Source organism: Trichechus manatus, unplaced genomic scaffold, assembly GCF_000243295.1.
Source record: "Trichechus manatus latirostris isolate Lorelei unplaced genomic scaffold, TriManLat1.0 scaffold00003, whole genome shotgun sequence".
Lineage (NCBI taxonomy): Eukaryota > Metazoa > Chordata > Mammalia > Sirenia > Trichechidae > Trichechus > Trichechus manatus.
Window position 1 is genome coordinate 26,748,168 of NW_004443939.1, and position 20,369 is coordinate 26,768,536.

Genomic DNA, 20,369 nt, shown 5'->3' on the forward strand with positions numbered 1-20,369 from the left:
ATTTGTTGTGGGGTTGTTAACCAATGTCATAAAACAATATGTGTACTACTGTTTCATGAGAAACTATTTGTTCTGTAAGCCTTCACCTGAAGTACAATTAAAAAAAAAAAAGAACGACAAATACTGTATAATTTCACTTAACATGAAATAAGCAAATATATAGAAACCAAAGATTATTAGTGTTTTCTAGGGATGGGAGGGAGGGGAAAAGGGGGAATTTTTGCTTAGAAGGCATTATGGTAATGATGGATTAATTTGGAAAAGGATAACGGTAATGGTCGTACATCATGAAGAATGCAATCAATGTCAGTGAAATATACATGTAGAAATTGAATTGGCAGATGTTTTGTTGTGTATCTTCTCACCACAAAAAAAAGTTTTGGCTTTGTGTGTAATCTTAGGCAAATCACCACCTTTCTGAGCAACAGAGTTATTGTGAGGATCGAAGCAGATGAAAGCTTACAGTAAAATTTGCAGGAGGGTTGGCTGCAGTTATTTTTTTTTACTCCTCCCCACCCTGCACTTACTTTAAACATTTTCAAACCTACAGAAAAGTCCCAAGAATATAATGAACTCCTGTACCATTCACATAGATTCATCAATAAAGTTTGCCACGTTTGCTTTATATACATGCTCTATCTCTCACATACGTGTATGTATTTCAGGTATCATGACTTCACCCCTGAAAACTTAAGGTCATTTCTCTACATTACTAGAATAGTTATCACAGTCAAGAAATTTAACGCTGATTCAATACTATTATCTAAGATATACTTCCTATTCAAATTTCCCCAATTGTTCCAATATTGGTCAGTATACATTATTTCCTCCAACCTCGGACCCAATCAAGAGTAACGTGTTGCATTTATTTGTCACATTCTCTTTAATATTAATCCACCCTTTTTTTCCTTTTGTCTCATGACACTGATAATTTTTGAAGTCTGGGCCAGCTATTTTGTATAATGTGTCTTTTTTTTTAATCTTGATTTTTTTTCCCTACAGAAATCTTACATAATGTTGTATCCTTAAAAGTTAAGCACATTTTGAAATCCTATGATCTAGTGTGGCAGACATGGAGATGTGCCACTGACCTCTCTTCACAAAAGGACTCACTGCCCAGCTTTGAGTGTGGTTGGCTGACAGCCTCTAGCCGATAGCTCCTCCAAGGTCCAGCTCAGCTGTCAAGCTGGGGTCCCTCTCTTTAGCAGGTAGCCACTAACCAGTGACAGAACAAAGTCTGTTAGCACAAATATCTAGCCATTTCTGTCCACTGCAGAACTCTTCTAATGGGTAACCTGAGCTCCAGATCTTCCCATGTAGCTGACGAGATTTTGTCAGGTCTGAATCGGGGTTTCATGTCTTCTGTTCAATTCTGCTACCTCCCATTATCTTTCACTGGTGTTACTCTCTAAAAAATCATTTGTACTACTACATCAGTGATTGCTTCCTGGAAAACCCAACCTGCACCATTCTCATTTAACAGATGAAGAAAACTGGAGTTCAGAGGACTTGAGAAGTATTCCAAATCATAGCTGGAAACTGATGTAGCTACAAGGATTTGAATTTAGGCAATCTAACTTCAAGAGCCTAAGCTAGTAATTTTTATGTAATAAATCAGTGTAGTCTTGTCTTCCCACATACAGGATCTCACTATCCCTAGCTTAAGTACTTCCAAGAAAATCATCCTTGGACAAAGTATTTCTTCTATCCCATGTGTCACCACATATAGGCAGCCTTCAGCTGAGATTGTAGGGGATTGCTACCCCTTTACTTACTTGTTATATATTTTGATGGCTATAATGTAAAAAGATTAGGGACCAGTATTCTTCTTTATATATCTCAATAACAAGGAGCCCTGGTGGCACAGTGGTTAAAGCACTTGGTTGCTAACCAGAAGGTTGGTGCTTCAAATCCACCAGCTGTTCTGCAGGAAAAAGATGTGGCAATCTGCTTCCATAAAGATTTACAGCCTTGGAAATCGTGTGGGGCAGTTTTACTCTGTCCCATAGGGTCACTACTGAGTCAGAATCAAATTGATGGCAGCAAGTTTTATTTTTTAATCTCAATAACAGATGTTGCTATTAATAAATGTGACTGATGCCATAATCAGTTTCAAAAGAATTCACTGGGAGATAATATATCCTGGTGAATAACAGCATTGCCTATGAAGTCACATTAACTTCAGATGAATGCCCTATCTGCCATTTCTTTGCTGTATGACTTTGCGCAAGTCACTTAGAACCTAAGTCATAGGGTTGTAAAAATGATTAAATGTTTAAGTAAAGCACTTCAGTAGAGTGACTGAAACATCGTAAGTATTCAATGAATGACAAGCACTATTAAAAACAAACTTATTTTGATTAACTGGTAAAGGCCAAGCATCAGACCAAATTCTGGATATTCTGAGACTGATCAAAAGGACCATTCAATCCTTGAGGAGGATCATCGTATAATTATTAGGAAGAAAACTAAAAACTATGTTAAAAAAAAAATTAAAAATACCTCAAATACCTGAATAGGCTCGTCATTTCATTAACATGAAAACTTTAAATGATTTCTTATTTTGCATACTTCTGATTAAGAAATAACATTAATATTAGCAAGCTTTATACACTTCACCTTTAATGTCTGTCAAATAAATTCAACACCCAAGTTGTAAGTTTTAAAATCGTTTTTATTGAACTAATTTTAACAACACTGCTGTAGCTGGTGGCAGCTGCACCAAACCAAAACAAAGCCATCATGAATGCTATTCAACATCCCCAAAGTAATTCAGTATATTTTGTACTTGGAATAATAGTTAAACTTTTGACATCACATAATCGAGCCAAGTAGCAGTGCATACTACATTATTCAAAAAGATTTTACGCATTTCATTAAAAAATCATTCTGCAAGTGGCTTCAGCTTTATCAACAATCTCACTGACACATTCTACACTTCATGCTCTCAAAAAAGTGCTCTAAAACTAAGTTTTTTAGTTATTGACATAATATTATTCAGTTATAGGAACCAAAGTGTAACATTTTACAGTATTAAGAGGCAATAAGTTACTAATATCTGCTCACACAAATTCCATCCAAACTAAATACATCTTTGATACATTCAAAAGACATTTTGTAAATCTTAATATGCTAGTTTATATGCTGCAGTGCAAAAGAAGTAACAAGCTAACCTTTCCTGAGCTTTAGGAAATTAACAGTTTTCTGACAACTACTCTCAAAATAGGCTATTATATGAAGCCTTGTCAAAACTATACAATTAAATTAGGTTTTTGGAAAACTGAAAAGATTGGTCAAAATTATGGTTTAGGGTAATGAAAAAGTATTTACAACACTACAAGAGAATACTATGGATCTGCATGTAGTACAAAGATCAAAGATAACCTGATTACCGATTGATCACAACTGTCCCTTCTCTTTCAAAATATTACACTGAGAGACTCTGTTATGTTATTTAGCATTAAATATACCAGCCTGTAGCATATTACACATTTTAACATTCTTCCATAATGCCCAGTAAGAAGGAATAAAAGGGTAAAAGATTAAAAATCAAGAAAATAGACATGCTTTTAGGAATGTTTTTGCATATGTATATGGCAGGGGGGAGTGAAAATGATTTCTCATTGAATCTCTATATCCTCAAAATCATAAAGACCGAGTTTCTACTTCAATTTTTTCTTCTGCTTGTAGTGTATCAGGGTCGACATGAACAACTGGAGGTCGTAGGATAACTTCAGGCCCTCCACCATAAATGGACTGTAAAAAATTCCATGTTTCTTCCGAAATTTGACCAGAATCTGCTCCTAAAGTTATGCGTATATAGAAAGAATAATGTTCACAAACCTACAGATTCATATTGCTTACAGATGGATACTAAGAATGACAAAGCTTTCATAATCTACCCGAACATAAATCTTCTAGGGAACATGAATCTTCAGGCTACCAGCCCATCTTGTTCTAAGCTGCAACTTTATGGTCTGTCTTAAAAAGGTATAGATCCTTTTTCCTAGCTCCTATCAACAGCCTTAAACCCTTTCCTGAGATAAAGATTAAATACTGGCTGCTTTCCACTATTTGTCCTACTTCATGTGAGAATTACATTTTTGAGCTGGGTAAAAAGTGCCACAGATGGCTACTGATGATATATTCTTAACAGTGAAAAGTCACCAATAAGTAAAGGCTTAAAATATTAGTCAAACTTACCTTGCCTGAGCATCACATTACCACATTTAGTAACTGCAATTTTAGTGTTATCAATAGGACCCGGAGGATCTAAGGCCAAAAAAAAGAAAATTATCAAAAAGCATACTTTTCAAAAAAATGCAGGATAGAATCGCCTAATTCTGTGCCTGGGATAATTTAGGGCTATAACTAACCAGATTGGTAAAATTTTTTAGGCAGATTATTATAGTTACGTCTTGTCTGTCTGCTTCTGAGCTGCTGCTTTTTTGGGTCTTAAAAACCAAACCGAAGCCATCAAGTTGATTCCAACTCATAGCAACCCTACAGGACAGAGCAGAACTGCCCCATAGGGTTCCCAAGACTGTAATCTTTACAGAAGCAGACTGCCACATCTTTCTCCCTCAGAGCGGCTAGTGGGTTCAAACCTCTGACCTTTCAGTTAGCAGCCAAATGCCTAACCACTGCACCACCAGGGCTCCAGAAAAGGTAGGGAAGAGGCTGTCTCAGTACCATCCAGACTCTTAACAGAAATGATTTCCTAACTACCCATGTGGGAGTTACAGATTAAAATGCACTTCTAATGCTATCAAAGAACATTCCTCTGTTATTTAAAAAGAAATTATACAATTCTCAATTTGTTTCAGATTGTTGTTATGTAAACTAAAAACATCGTAAAGTGAAATGTTAAAATACACTCTTTTCTAATTGATGGGGGAAAAAAACCTTATTTGATTTTCCTTGAGTACAAAAGCACAGTGAATGTTCGCTATCAAAAGCCAGAAAAAGGCACAAGGAAGAAATAAAATACTATAATACCACCATAGAAAGATAAGCAAAGTGTTTAATATTTTTGTGGCCTTTATGTGTTTGGATATATGCTTGTGATTTTTTTTTTTACTACAAGAGTTCAACCTAAGCATACTGTGTTGCAACCTTTTTTATATATCGAGAACATCTTACTTTTAAATTATTATTAAATATTGTCATACAAAATTATTTTTAAAGTCCACATATTATTCCATTATCTTGGATAAGCCATCATTTAACCAATTCCCTGTTGTTGGAGGGATTTTTTTTTTCAACTTTTCAATATTAAGATTGCAGACTAATTTTGCCCAGTTCCTTTATTCCTTCTATGAATATGCTGTAATTCATAAGATAGGTTAAAAAAATTAAAGACAACCAGAATATAAACTAGAATGTAAGATCCCTGAGGGAAGGGATCTTTTTTCTCTTTCGTTCACTGTTACAGTCCCAAGTGCATATAGATGTTCAATAAGTATATACCAAATAAAAAAAATCTGCAAAGAATTTTTTCAGTTAACCACTTACCTCCATCTTTACCCTTCACAAAACTTTCCCATTCTCTAAACCACTGCATACTGATGCAATAAAAAGTAGCTGGAGAGTCCTCTTCTTGGAATGCTCTGTTAAGCTATAGGGAGAAAAAAAATCAGCAAATATCTAGAACTTTGTAGCAGAACAGTATAATCATTTTAATTCAGCATCTGGTAAGGCCAATTTCTCATACACACGGACTGTGGAACAGTAAATATACACTGATGCTAACTTGTCTTAGTACCCGGTCATGGGGTGGTACCTACTAATAAACAGTTCTAGACTATGTCTCAAAATTTAACAAGTATACACAAAGTGGACATAAAAAATTGGATAAGTGAAGATGGTCAAAGCAAAGTCCTCAAAGCAATACACATTCTACACATTTATAGCAAATCTTATACGTAGATTTTATTTAAACATATATCCACTGTCTACACCTTATCTTTGTTCACTTAAGATATTAGAGATATTTGCTTATCAGTCAATAAAGAACAATTGCCTTGTTTGTTTTTATGGCTGCACCATACTCCACTGCACAGATGTACCAGTCCCCTGTTGATGGAGATTTTGCTATTATAAACACAAAGCCACAATGAATAATCTTGCAGATGTATTTCACAGGTAATACACATATACATGTAGAATAAATTCTCAAAAGTGCTTGGATAGTCACTAAAGATGTTCCACTCCCTTCCACCACCTCTACGGTCTAAGGAATGAGTATACGACTCACACTAAGCCAAACTCTAAGCCCAAAAAATCCAAAATCGATTCCAACTCACAGCAACCCTATAGGACAGAGTAGAACTGCTCCCACAGGGTTTCCAAGGAGTGGCTGGTGGATTTGAACTGCCAAAACTCTACTAGAAATTTAAATCTTCAGTGGAGTGTCCTAATGGTCACAATGAAATTCCAATGCCAATTCTTGTTAGCTATATACTCAGGGCTACCTTGGTTCCCAAACCTCCTGAAACCTAATAATTTGGTTTTTCTTTTCATTGAATTTCTTTTTGGTTTAATTTTAGCCAGTATGACTTCTGCTGCTTGCAACCAAAGAAATCCAACTGATAGAGAAATTGGCACAAACAACGAAGTGCAGGCAACGGATCCTCAGAAAAATGAAGGGCGTTTGGAATTTATCTAATTTGTAGTACTGTGAAAAGGCAGTGAGACTCCTAAAAATAGTTTATGCTATCTGTGGACAAAGACTACCAACTTCAGGTCATGTCAGTCCTCCAATCAAAAACTCTGTGATTGTCCCCATTTCACTCAGAGTAAAAACGAAAGATCCTTGTAATAGCCCAGAAGGCCCTCCATAATTCGGCCCCATTAACCTAACTTCATCTTCTAATACTTTATTTATTCACTTGTGGTCACAATGACAATGATTTCTTTGCTATTCTCAGTACCAACCACATACATTCCTGCCTCTCAAGGCTTTTGCACTGGTTATCAGATATCTGAATGACTATCTCCCTCACCTCCTTCAAGTCTTTGCCTAAATGCCATCTTCTCAGTGAGGCCTATTTTAACCACCCTGTTTAAAACTGCAACCAGACTCCTTTCCTCCTCACTGTACTCCTGATCCCTCATCTCCTGTTCTGCATTTTCCCTTTCCATAACAGTTATCACCTTCTAATAGAACCAAAAAAACCACACCCATTGCTGCTGAGTCCATTCTGAATCCCAGCAACCCTAGAGGACAGAGAAGAACTGCCCCATAGGGTTTCCAAGGAGCGCCCAGTGGATTTGAACTGCTGTAGGTCTTTTTGGTTAGCAGCCGTAGCTCTTAACAACTATGCCACCAGGGTTTCCTATATAATTTAGTTACTTATTAAATGCAGGCTCTCTGAGGGCAAGATCTTTCTGGCATACAAGGTAGCTGCTTTCACAGAGCAGTGAAAAATGTTGTGGCCATCTCTGACAGTTGACAAATCCAAGTAGGTTTGTCTAAAGGCACAGATTGAAAGTTAGGACTTTCTGTGATGTACAACTTGTCGCCAGAGAACTGAGATTTTTGAAATGTAAGGTCAGACTGATTCTGCCAGATGTATTACGACTCTCTTTACCTTTGGTATTAGGAAATGTCTTCCAGATATAACTAGGTGGGGACTTTTTAAAATTTACTTAAGTACAACCACCCTGTTAATCTAAAGACATGTTTTTCTTGGAAATTTCTCTAAATTGTGACTCTAAAGTTCCTCACTCTATTTTCTCAAATACCTATTAGACAAACACTGAATTCTGTTTCTAGCCAATATATTGAAACTTTTCTTTCTGCTGTTTACCTTCTGTGCTTCATTTTAGGAGAAACCCTTCACTGAATCTTTCAGCACTGCTCTCCAGCAGTATTTATTCTGCCTTTTAGTCAAACCAGTTATTGAGTTTTTTTAAGGATGCAATATCCTTATATATCTTCCTGAGAGTTAACCATAGTTATTTTAAGGCACAATTTGGGAAATCGTATTCTTTCCAGATACCAAAAACTAAGATAATACCTTTTTTATTTTTTTAATTGTTAACTTGTAATTTTTTTTAACTTTTGATAATGCCTTCTTTAATGACCCAAGTGTCCATATTCACTGCTCTAATGAGACAGACGCCTTTAAGCTTGCTCCCTTGTTCAAAGTCATCATTGGTATCTGCCACTTCCAAACTTGAAGTCTGTACAGTCATTTCCTGTGGTGTTCTTCAATCTGATCCTATCTGCTTTCCATTTTTCAAAAATTCCACTTAGTTTCTGGTTCACTAAAAGCACATATTTTCATACTCCAGTGTTAATTTTATACCAACACACTTGCTTTATTAAAAAAACATGGGTGGTGGAACAAAAAAGGCCTTTGTGTGAGGGAATAACCTAGGTTTTCATTAAAAAAAAAAAAAAGTTTATTAAAGTATAATTCATTCAGTGTTAGTAAACAGTTCAATGATTTCCAATAAATTTATATAGTTGTACAACCATCACCACAGTCCAGTTTAGAACACTTCCATTCAGCCCCAAGCAACCACTGATCTATTCTGGCTCTATAGTTTTGCCCTTTTTAGAAATTTCATATATTGCAGTCTTTTATTTCTGTCTTCTTTCACTTAGCATGTTTCTGAGATTGATCCATGTTGCTGCACATGAGTAGTCTGATGCTTTTTATTTATTGTTGAGTAGTATTCCATTATACGGATATAACACATTTTGTTTATCCATTTGCCAGCAGATGGACATTTCAGTTTCCAGTTTCCGGCAATAATGAGCAATACTGCTGTGAAATTTGTGCATAGGTTTTGTGTGAACCTGTTTTCATTTCTCTGGAACAAATATCTAGAAGTGGGATTGCTGGGTCATGTGCTAAGCGTATGTTTAACCTTATAAGAAACTGTCAAGACTGTTTTATCATTTGGTATGTACCATTCTGCATTCCCACCAGCAATGTATGAGAGTTCCAATTGCTCTGCATCCTCATTAGCACGATACTGTCCACTTGATATCTCACTGTGGTTTTAATTTGCATTTCTTGAATGACTAATACTGAACACCTTTTCATGTGCTTATTAGCCATTCATATAGTAACTTTTTAGGGACAATGTCTATTCAAATCTTTTGCTTATTTTTTATTTGGATTATTTATCTTCTGATTGAGTTGTATGAATTCTTTATATAGTCTGGATACAAGTCTTTTATCAGACATGTGATTTGCAAATACCTAGAATTTACACTGGACTTGGATCTACCTTCCTAACCCATAATGCTTCTCCCAGTACCAACATTCTTGGACTAACTGAATGTCTCATTCATTGCCACAGTATCCCACATTGCTTTTGTTTTATACAAAAGAAATGAAGTAATGGACTCACGTCTGTAAGGTTAACTGATCTTACCATGTGTCATCCCCAAAAGCTACCTGTCTATTGAAGATTCAGTTTTAGTGCCTGAGTGGCAACACCTTGTGGGTTGATACTGTCCTACAGTATCATGCTTGGTATATACTCAAGCTAGAAACCAATATATGGTGCTGTTGTTCCCATAACCAGAATACATGAGGCTGAAAACCAGGCAAAGGTAATGAGAGAGTCTGTCTCTCTATTACCCCTACTGACACACTCACAAAAGCTTTGCTTCCCATCCCAACAACTTTGGCCTCTATTAATTTAGAGAAATTAGTTCCCAAGGGGATACGACAATGGTCTCACTGAACTAGAAGCTGAGACTGCTCCTTGATCTTGTGGTTTCCCATGTCAAAGAACCAACAGGCAACGGGGGGTTACAGTATTGGCTGGAATAATCGATCCTCATTATAAAGAGTACATAAAGTGACTGCTACACAACATAAGCATGGAGGATTGTCTGGAACACAGGCGATTACCTAGGGCACTGTATTAACTTCCTTTGGCTACTGTAACAAACTACCACAAACTTGGTGGCTGAAAACAGGTATTTCTTCTCCCACAGTTCTGGAGGCCAGAAATCCAAATCAAGGCGTTAGCAGGGCTGCGCCCCCTCCAAAGGCTCTAGGGGACGTTCTGTTTCTTGCGTCTTCCAACTTCTAGTGGCTATCAGCATTCCTTGTGGCTGTATCACTCCAATCTCTGCCTCCATTTTCACATGACCTTCTCCTCTTCTGTGTGCCTCTTATAAGGACACTTGTCATTGGATTTAAGGCCCACCTGTATCATCCAGGATGATCGCATCTCAAGATGCTTAACTTAGTTACATCTGCAAAGACCCTTTTTCCAAATAAAGTCATATTCACAGGTTCTGGGGATTAGAAAATGGCAATATCTTTTTGGGAGCCACCAATCAACTTCACTGCAGACACCACATAGATTTCCATGTCTAGCAGGTAAAAGCAAATGACTAATCTAATACAGCCAAGACTACTAAGGGCTCAGATGCTTCAGGAATGAAGGTCTAGGATACATTACCAGGTACCCACAACCACAACCAGTTGAGGTACTGGCTGGGAACAAAGGGATTACAGAATGAGTAGTGATAAGCTACGGAAACATTTTCTTTCTTGCTTTGTGGACATATTTGTAAACATTACCAATTTATTTTTATTCTTTCATTCTTCTGCTATTTCATATAAGGTATATTGTTGGTAGTTAACCTTATAGTGTATTCTTCAGACTATAGGATCTCAAAAGGAGATTGTGACTGGACTGAATGAACTAAAAGATAAGTGACCATCATCCAGAAACGAATGTAATGACTAATGGGACTTTGGATCTTCCTATTTTAGGGCATGGGTAAATGCAACATGTGTTGCTAGGTGTATTATGTTAGGCAAAAGCATGATACTGTTGCTACTGCTGTTGTTTGCATATATGAATGCATCTGGATGTTGACAAAGAGGTAGACTGTTCTGGATTGTCTGTTGTGAGCATCAGCAGTTCCATTCATTCATTCTTATATGCCCCTAGAAAGAGGAGAAGCCTACATTTCCCAGGAGCCCTTGCCAGCAATATTTGAGATTAAATACTGCCAATGATACATGAAATATATGGAAGTCACATAGAAAGAAAAACTTTTTTTCTCTAGTGGAAGCTCTGGGTAGGACTGTGGTATCCACAATGGCATGAATAGGGTTTTGCCACTAAGAATCTTCTCAAGAATGCCTTATTTGGTGGTGCAGACAGCTTAACATCTTTAACAGCACGATGCTGTGTCTTCTGATCATCCTCCTGAGAATAATCCATTTGGGTCCTGAGATCAACATCATCCGCAACTTGCAAGTTTCCAGGCATTCTCTTAGAATCACTTCTGACAGGCAGCTGAGATAAACTTCTAGGGGTTTTATGCAATTTTTAATTTTTTTCTTTTGTTTTACTTTGAAACAATCTCAAACTTACAGAAAAACTAAGTACTGTACAAAGAACCTTTTTTCCCTAGACCACTTCAGAATAAGCTGCTGAACTGATTGAGGCTCCTTTCCTCCAAATATTTTAGTATTCATTCTCCTACACAATCACAACACAACTGACAAAAATCAGGAAATTAACAATGGTACAATACTAGCACCTAGTCCTCAGGCTCCATTGAGTTTTTGTCCAAATAATGTCCTTTACAACAAAAGGATCTGGTTAAAAATCTTTGGTGCATGTAATTTTAATGCCTCTTTACTTTTCTTTAATCTGGAACAGTTCCCCTATTCTTTTCTTGACTTTCATGACCCTGACAATTCTGAAGTTACAGGCTGGTTGTTTTATAAGATGTCCCTCGATTTGGGTTTGACAGATTTTCTTCATTTGAGATTGAGGTTGTGCATATTTGCGTTATCAAAAAAGTGATGCTGTGCTCTTCTCATTTATTCTATCAGCTGGCATGTGATTTTAATTTCCCCCATAACTGATGATGTTCACTCTATTAACTTCATTAACGTAGTCCCAGGCTTCTCCACTGACACTCTTTTCTCTTTGTCATTAGTATTTTGTGGGGACTAAGTGAAACTATGAAATACTCCATTCCTCATCAACCTTTCCATTTATTCACTTATTTATGTCAGTATGAACTCATCATCACCTATTTTGTTTAATGGCTTATTATGTTACTACTATTATTTTGAAGCTCAAATTGTCCCAAATTTAGCAAGTAGGAGCTCCTTCAAGCTGGCTTCTGTGTACTTCTGACTTGTCCCCATCATTCTTTGAGCACTTTAATTCCTGGCACAATAAGATGTTCTGGGCTCATCTTGTAATTTCCCTGCCTCAACTCTTGAATCAGCCATTTCTCCAAGGAGGGCTGGTCCCTTTTAGTGGCAAAAGATATTTAGAAGCCAGGATCTGAGAGTAAGGTATGCTTTTTCCTTATGGAGGTATCACTGCTCCCGGACCCTCTTAGTGGACAGGTAGGGAATAAATATATGTCCATCATAAGTTTCTATATATGTGTACATGCACACCTAACTCTGTATCTACATACATATTGAAAACCGTGAGTCCAACTTCAATACTACAGAGTTTATTTTTCTCCCTTCCCGTATTTCTTACTCCCTAATCTGATAATGAGAAATCTGGCTCTCATTACTCTTAATATATTTATTTATTTGGTCAATTCTCCATATGAACCAAACCTCCCACTGATACCACTGCCACTACACTGCACCCTCTGCCCGCCATCCCTGGCCAAAATGGGCATCTCTTCTCATCAACATCCTGGATCAGGCCCATACCACCATACCACTATGCAGAGCCCTCTTCACTCTGTCTAGGCTCTGAAATTCTCCTCTGGGCCACTGATCCCACTCCTACCTCCAATGTGGCAGCCTACCACACTTCCAAATTCCTGAAAACCAGCAGTGGTCTTCTTGACCTTCATACCCCAGCTCTTTCAGGGGTTGGACAAGTCTCTTACCCTCTGTATTAAATCATATTCTACTCAAAATACTTAGCATGGCTTGTATTAAGCAAACCCTGACTGATAGTCATTAGCCATTTACTTTAAACATTCATGAAATGAACTATTTTTACTAGTCAACTAAAAACTGCTTCCTTAGGTTGAGGAAGCAAATGAGGCCTAAGTAAAACAAAATAAATCCACATCTAAAATATCCTTCCTTACACATGAAAGTTTATTTTAAATAAGGAGAAGCAGGTATGTGTATGTAGTGGGCAGCCATAAGATGGATGTACGGGACATCTAGTTTGGTCTCGTCAATATCTTCTCCCCTTCCTTTACTAAAAGAATCCAGATTTTCTCTTGCAGGATCATCCCTCCTCCCAATATTCTCTCAGTAGGATCATCAATAACGATACCTCCATTGGCCCAAGCTTTAGATTCTCTACTGGGAATCTGGATACTAATAGTTGGAGCTGTGCTACTGATAGCGGCACCTTGAAGAGACTTAATTCTTGCTACCTAGATAATAGGAACTGTTCTAATCCTTGTCCTTCATAAAACCTAGTTGTTCAGCTTTTCCTTTTGATTCTGTGGCCAGACTTTCTGTTGCTTGCAATGAAGGAACGCTTCGTGATATACTCACTTTGTAAAAGCTGGGTATAAGTACAGACAGTCCCCCAAAAGACAGAACAATATTACATTTAACAAAGGGATAGAAATAGCCTGGATAGATGATTTCACAATAGCACTAACTTACGGAAACCTACAAGTTACCATTTCAATAAGGAGATTTTTTTTTTTTTTTTTTGCATCTACATTTCATTTATTAATTTTTTAAATCCTGCTAACTGGTATTAATGAGAAATGACTATCACTCATTTTATAAGACGGGACGTATTTGGTTGTTCTTGATTTTTGAATGCCCTAATTGTGGTTCCGCAGACTGAGATGTGGCTACCATCTTTCCTAATCCTAGTGAGGTCATAGGCTAGAGGAATGAGGTCATAATGGCAGTGGTCCTCAGAACCTTGATACAACCCAAGAGTACCAGTTATTTAGAAATCCTGCTGCTTGCAGTTTAGGCTATTCATGTATTAGAAGCAGTTTACTTAAGCACCTGATGTATCCTAATTCTTTTTTTTCGCTTATTTATTGTGTATTGCTTTTTGTTCTAAATTTTCCTTATTTTGTTGTTCTTGTTGAGAACATACATAGCAGAATATACACCAATTCAACAGTTGATACATGTACCATTTAGTGACAATGATTATATTCTTCAAGTTGCACAACCATTCTCACCCTCCTTTTCTGAGTTGTTTCTCCCCTATTAACATAAACTCACTGCCCCTTAAGGTTCCTATCTAATCTTTGTCAATCTGATCCTATATAGATAGTTCTTAAAAGAGCATAATGCTCAAGACAGACTTTTTTTTTTTTTTAATAGTTAAGCTAAACTATTATTCGGTTTTAAGATGACATTAGGGGATATTTTTGGTTTGAGGTTTGAAGATTATCTCAGGGCAGTAGTTATTGGGATTCATCCAGCCTCCATGGCTTCAGAAAGTCTAGAGTCCATGAGAATCTGAAATTCTGTTTTGCATTTTTCCCCTTTTGATCAGGATTCTTCTATGGAATCTTTAATCAAAATGTTCCGTAATGGTAGCCAGGCACCATCCAGTTCTTCTGGTCTCATGGCAAAGGAGGCAGTTGTTCATGGAGACAGTTAGCTACACATTCCATATCCTCCTCCTATTCCTGACTCCTCCTTCTGTTGCTACAGGTGAATAGAGACTAATTGTTGTGCCTTGGGATGGCAGCTTGGCAGCTTTTAAGACCCGAGGCATTATGCAATGAACTAGAACAGAAGCACTAAACATGTTAGTAGGCCAATGAACTGGGATATCCCATGAAACCATGATTCTAAACCTCCAAACCAAAGAACCAAATCTCATGAGGTGTCTGGCTGTACATAAGCAGACTCAGCAACTACTATTTTTTTGGTCATCGTTGTAAATATATCTATCACACAACTTCTGCAATTCAACTTTTTACAGGTGTACAACTTATTGACAGCAATTACAATAATCAGCTGTCCAACGCTATCCTTAATCAATGCAATTTTTTCCATCACTATTAACCCCCCTTTAATAAGGAGATTTCTTGCCAGTGCCATTTACTGCCAATCCATAAAAACAAAAATCACAAAGGGAAAACATAACTTACTAGAGCTGCAGTTAACTGCCTGAGGTCTCATAATATGGACCCAGATCACTTAAAATCTGTAACAACTCTTTTATCCAATCATTTCTTTAATATAATATAGTTCCACTACTTGCCAGTTCTTTATCTTTATCCTAGATTACTTTATCCTAGATAACAACTTGAAAATCATCACTTTTTTTACCCGAATAAAAATTTCCAGTTCAGTTTTCCTTCTTTTTTCAGTTTTTTCCGCCTCAATTTGGCAAGTGTGACAAATGTACAGATGGTTGACAGCTGGTCCTCCTCCATACCTAAAGCATGAAGAATTTAATAATTAAAATTATGATAATCTTGAAGAAGGCTGACATACTAGGAAATATGTTTCTAACTTCTAGTCAATGGCTAAATCCACAGTTAAGAATAAATCTTCATAGAAAAACTCTCAATCAGACAAACTAATATAAAAATCAAATAATGATATTAGGTTTTGATTTTATGTTTAGTAGGGTCAATGACTACATTACTGGCTTACTGCTTGACCTGCTTCATCTATGTTTCAACTTTCCCTTACATCTATTTTAGCTATAAAATGTTAAACAAAAACACAAAGTAAAAGAAGTGGCTTTCAAAAATTATGGAACATATAAATCTTAGTTATACACAGATTCAGAATCAAGTTTAAATCAGATAGAGGCTTCCTCGACCTCTCAAATAGGAAGTATTCATAAAATGAAATATTTTCATATTCAAATAAAGAAAACATAATTAGTGAGGAAATTATGGTTCAAAATGTTTTTAAAATTTAAAACTTAAGATTTAAGAGGAAGAATAATGTTTAATTGTAGGATGGCATGAATACACAAAATTTTAGGGTTGGGACAGGCAAAATTCTTTTTAATAATGTGTTTAAGTTTAATATCACAGCATAGACAATTAGAATGTCAAAATTGAGAACTAATTATCTAGAGTAGGGTCGCACTAGCTGCATATTCTTCCTACTCACACTTCTGAGTGAACAGGAAAACAAGGCGATAATCTATAAACACAGCACAAAGCCCAAGGAACATATGGGAAATAATTCAGCTCCCTTTTAACCAGTTTCACAAACTGATTTTCACATCACAGCATGAAATACTCTATTGTCTGGTTTAAAAAACAAACCTGCTATATAGGTTATCCCAAATGTTCTGAGGCAGCATCAAAACCAGGTCTTCAATATAACTAGCTTTTCGTGGAGGAACACCTAAAAGAAGTTTTAGAAAGGTTTCTCTCATTCTTTAATTATTTATATTACTCACAAAGGTTACGTTCATTTTTTTGACAACTGATTTAATCACTAGCATTTTTCAAACTTTAGTTTAGATCCTCCGCCCACCAAAAAAAAGGTTTAAAATTAAGTTTTAAAAAGCATTTTCCGGTGATTATGTTTCCTAAAGATGAACAAATTTCTTGAAATAGAGAAAATTTAGTTAACCAAGATCTTTGAGTATTTATGTAAATCTTTATTAAGCCTTAACTTATATTCAAATTCTATAGTGGGGAAATCAAAGATAAATAAGAGACAATCCTTTCTTTCACAGAACTTGTGAGCTAGCAGAAGAAATGAAGCACTTATAAAAGTAATTATAATAAAAAGTTAAAAAGATAAATCCCATAAAAGGTTTATGGGGCTTCAGCTGGTGCCTGAAGTGAGGAGCAGTCTTGTGGAGGACTGTGCCCTTCACCTATGAAGTCTGTCCTAACTCTGGGTAGTTCATGTCAGAACTCATTGCCACCAATACAGCCAAACACAAAGGCATATGTTATATATTTACTTGCTACATTTGAAGTTTTTTGTTGTTGTTGTTAAATCCCAACTACACTTTCATTCTTAGGAAAAGAGCCAAGTTTCATTTACACAAAAAGGATAAGAACCATAGATACAGCACATAGCTGAAAACACAGCCACAGGAATAGCCCTCAATTGAGAAAAATGACGTGTAATAACAGAGCTTACTGATTTGTAACTGGCTGTTTACATACCTATCTACTATGAAATTAAGAGCTTTGAGAACAGAAATAGTGTCTTTTGTAACCTCAGGATCTACCAAAGAGTTTGGAACATATACTCAATAAATACACACTTAATGAGTAGGCTATAGAGGAAGCCTATAATTAGAAAGAAAAAGCCAATTTCTGAAACCATATAGAATTACATGCATTAAACTGACCTCTAGATACGGAAAATGAAGAAACGGGAAAACAGAGGAGGAAAATTCTCGGTTCTTTCCTCATGTGCCCCCATGAGGAAAACCCCCATCACTACTTTCCACTGTAGAATTTCTTACCTCCATGAATACAGAGAAAGTCATTGTTTGAAATAGGACCAGGTTCAGCAAAGGTCTTAAATTTATTTAGCCACTGTCGAGAAATATAAAACTGAAGAAGGCTTGGTTCCATTATGTTCAACAAATTAGATATCCTCCGCCTCTCTTTTTGTGCCTCTTCACTGCTCTTCCTATTAAAAACAATGATTCATTAAATACAATATGCATTTTATTCCATTTAGAGCAGTAAATGGATTTTTCCTCTTCCTTAGACTCAGCATGAACATTGATACTGTGGCCTTACTAGGTCTTGGGTAGAATTCAGGAGCAATATACTTTGTATCTCCCTCAACTACATTACATACCCTAGGGGGTGATACTGTATCTTCACTACTGGTATCAACATAACTCTGGTACCATATACACATTCTGTAGGCAAACGTTTGTTAATAAGATCAAGCTAAACAGTTAATCAGTTTTTCTGTTTCAGTAGCTAATACTTTTTTAAATAAGACACGGAAAAATATCTAAGATATATTATCATAGTAATTCCTCCATTATTAACTATTTTAGAAGAAAATTTGACACTTAATTCCTACCATCAGTACTTATTCTTTTTTTAATTAAAACCCATCTGCCTAAACAAAATACATTCCCTTGCCCTTCAACTAAATAATTTAACATTTTCTTAACAAAGGATCATTCTGCATATAATCTTACACTTTATTTTCCTCACATAATAAAAATGAGAGTAAAACAACTTCTAACCTTTATTCAAGCAATCCATTTTGAAAGTGAGAAATCACTAATAACCCCAAAGTGAAATGTTCTTTCATATTTATAAAAATAGCCTATCAGTTAATTTTCATACCTGTAGAAAAGAACATAAGCTTCTGCATTTTGTACAGTAGATTCTGAAACTTCAGTGACACTTTGATCATCAAATTCATACCAGAGATTATTTAAATTGTTTCGACAATAAGCTATATAGTGTCCACCTGAATTTAAGGGAAAAAAAAGATTACGGTAATACAAAATTAACACAAGAATAGAAGATAAACGTATCCCCAGTGCCTACCATAATGCTTGAGATAAAGTAAAAACTATCCTCGGACTTTTATTTCCAATATGTATCCTCACCACTACTTAAGGAAATAAAAATTAAAGGACAGAAAATGTAATCTTAAAAACCCAGTGTGAAAATGATCATGTTAAAGTCCTTATTAACTTTATACAAAATATAACTGCAGTATTCCAAAGTCATAGTAAAAAGTATTCAATTTCCTGAAATCATTTGATATGTTTTTAATAAAATCTATCAGCAGTAAAATCTATTTTTAAAGTTTTTTTTTTCGGTCAATCATGTCTTAAATATCTAAAGTATCAACTCAGATGTTTTACTTTGTATTAAAAAAAAAACTAAGAACAAATGTAAAGCCTATATACTTACTACTTGCAGTTCCATGATGACAGATGACAGACAGAAGGTCATAGGTCACAATTTGAGCTGGACTATCCTTAGCAAGAAATGGCTGAAGATCGAGACCTTCTAGCGGAAATGAAACATGGGTACTAATTTTGGTGGAAAACATTAGTTCATGTCTGAATCTTTTAAGGTGGATGCATAAAATCTAAAAGAGAAGAAAATTCAAACCCTAGTTTGCTATTACAAACAGAATACAAAAAGTATTCCAAGTGGTGAAACTTAGTACATTCTTCAAAAGATTTTTATTCTACAAGCAAGAAATTGAGGTTATCAAAAGTAAAATTATAAAGTAAAATTGTGCAAAATCTTCTTTAGTTTTATATACTAAAGGAGTCTACTACACACTCATATTGAATTAAATGTCAACATTAAACTTTATCCTGCAATTATTATTAATTCCAGAGATATTAAAATGTGGAAATGATGAAACATGCTACTTCCTAAGTTCACTGCTACGGGTTTTGCTAATTTTATACTTTAAATCTGCAAGATCCTACAATGTCTCATTAAACTGTGTTCAACTGAGTTTTGCTGCTAAGGGTACTTATAGTGTGTAACCAATATTTAAAAAATGGATAATCTCGATAAGGTATACGTAGTAACCAGTCAGTAAAACCATTCCATTCTTCAGTCATTCTGGGGAATTTTCTACATGGCATAATGACATTAATGCTGTATGTTCCTACCACATAAAAGAAACTGCGTTATAATAAAACCCATACCTCAGGAAACTTTTGTACTTTACAGAACTTTACTCCATTTCTCAACCTAATGGGGGAAAACAGAAAACCAGTTTAAGTAAACCTGTCTCCCATATGAATCTACAAAACCTTTCATATATTTAAATATACAGTGAGATCTTTTCGAAAATGCAGAGACAAAGGTAGACTAGAAATGTTCACTATTGAATTATCTGCTACACATTTTAAAATACACACTAAATACTCTAATAATCAAAATACTGGAGTCTTTTATGAAAAAAATAATTTAAGATATAAGTAATAAAAATTTAGGGAGTTATGTAATTCTGTGATGAAAAAGAATTTTTTTTGAAAAACATATGCACTACTGTCTATTGCCTGGCTAAGTCTTCATAACATCGAGATATCAAATGGAACAGGGTAAAGCAAAACTTTAATTTTATAGAATTGGTTAGTTCAGGTGACTATATTAAAACTCTATTTCTTAAACATGCAAACAAACAGCTTGAAATAAATAAAGGATGGCTATTATTAATAATCAGTATTAATATACATATGATAGATCTCTACTTTGGATCTGGGGGTAGATGCTAAGTGCCCTTCCATCTTCAGTATATCTTTTTCCTAGTCTGTTTTGCTTTTCCAGCTCCTCCTCCAAGCCAACTCCCTCTGCTGTCAGCTAAGGCTTCAAAGACAAACTGGTAATAAATACTTTCCAAATCAAAGAATACTATTTAGCAGTAAAGTTTTTCTAGAAAGGATAAGATAGCTTTTCATCTTTCTCAACCAAACAGTATTAAGATTCCTCTAGAAAATAAATGTAT

The 20,369-nt window shown here is 35.6% G+C and overlaps 1 protein-coding gene across 8 annotated transcripts in view; it reads right to left on the reverse strand.

Moving 5' to 3' along the window:
• Nucleotides 1-2,490: 2,490 nt before the first annotated feature.
• Nucleotides 2,491-20,369, reverse strand: part of USP33 (ubiquitin specific peptidase 33) — a 78,671-nt gene continuing 60,792 nt past the window's right edge. For 4 of the 8 annotated variants that reach the window (XM_023731216.1, XM_023731219.1, XM_023731210.1 and 1 more), the window contains exons 17-25: nt 19,567-19,612; nt 18,809-18,989; nt 18,230-18,356; nt 17,380-17,549; nt 16,214-16,295; nt 15,255-15,363; nt 5,515-5,617; nt 4,204-4,272; nt 2,491-3,803 (exon numbers count right to left, since the gene is read on the reverse strand). In XM_023731216.1, coding sequence (XP_023586984.1) covers nt 3,646-3,803; nt 4,204-4,272; nt 5,515-5,617; nt 15,255-15,363; nt 16,214-16,295; nt 17,380-17,549; nt 18,230-18,356; nt 18,809-18,989; nt 19,567-19,612 — 1,045 coding nt within the window. In that variant the 3' untranslated portion in view covers nt 2,491-3,645. The remainder of the gene's footprint in view (nt 3,804-4,203; nt 4,273-5,514; nt 5,618-15,254; nt 15,364-16,213; nt 16,296-17,379; nt 17,550-18,229; nt 18,357-18,808; nt 18,990-19,566; nt 19,613-20,369) is intronic. The other 4 variants (XM_004369077.2, XM_023731245.1, XM_023731239.1 and 1 more) reach the window with 2 other exon arrangements.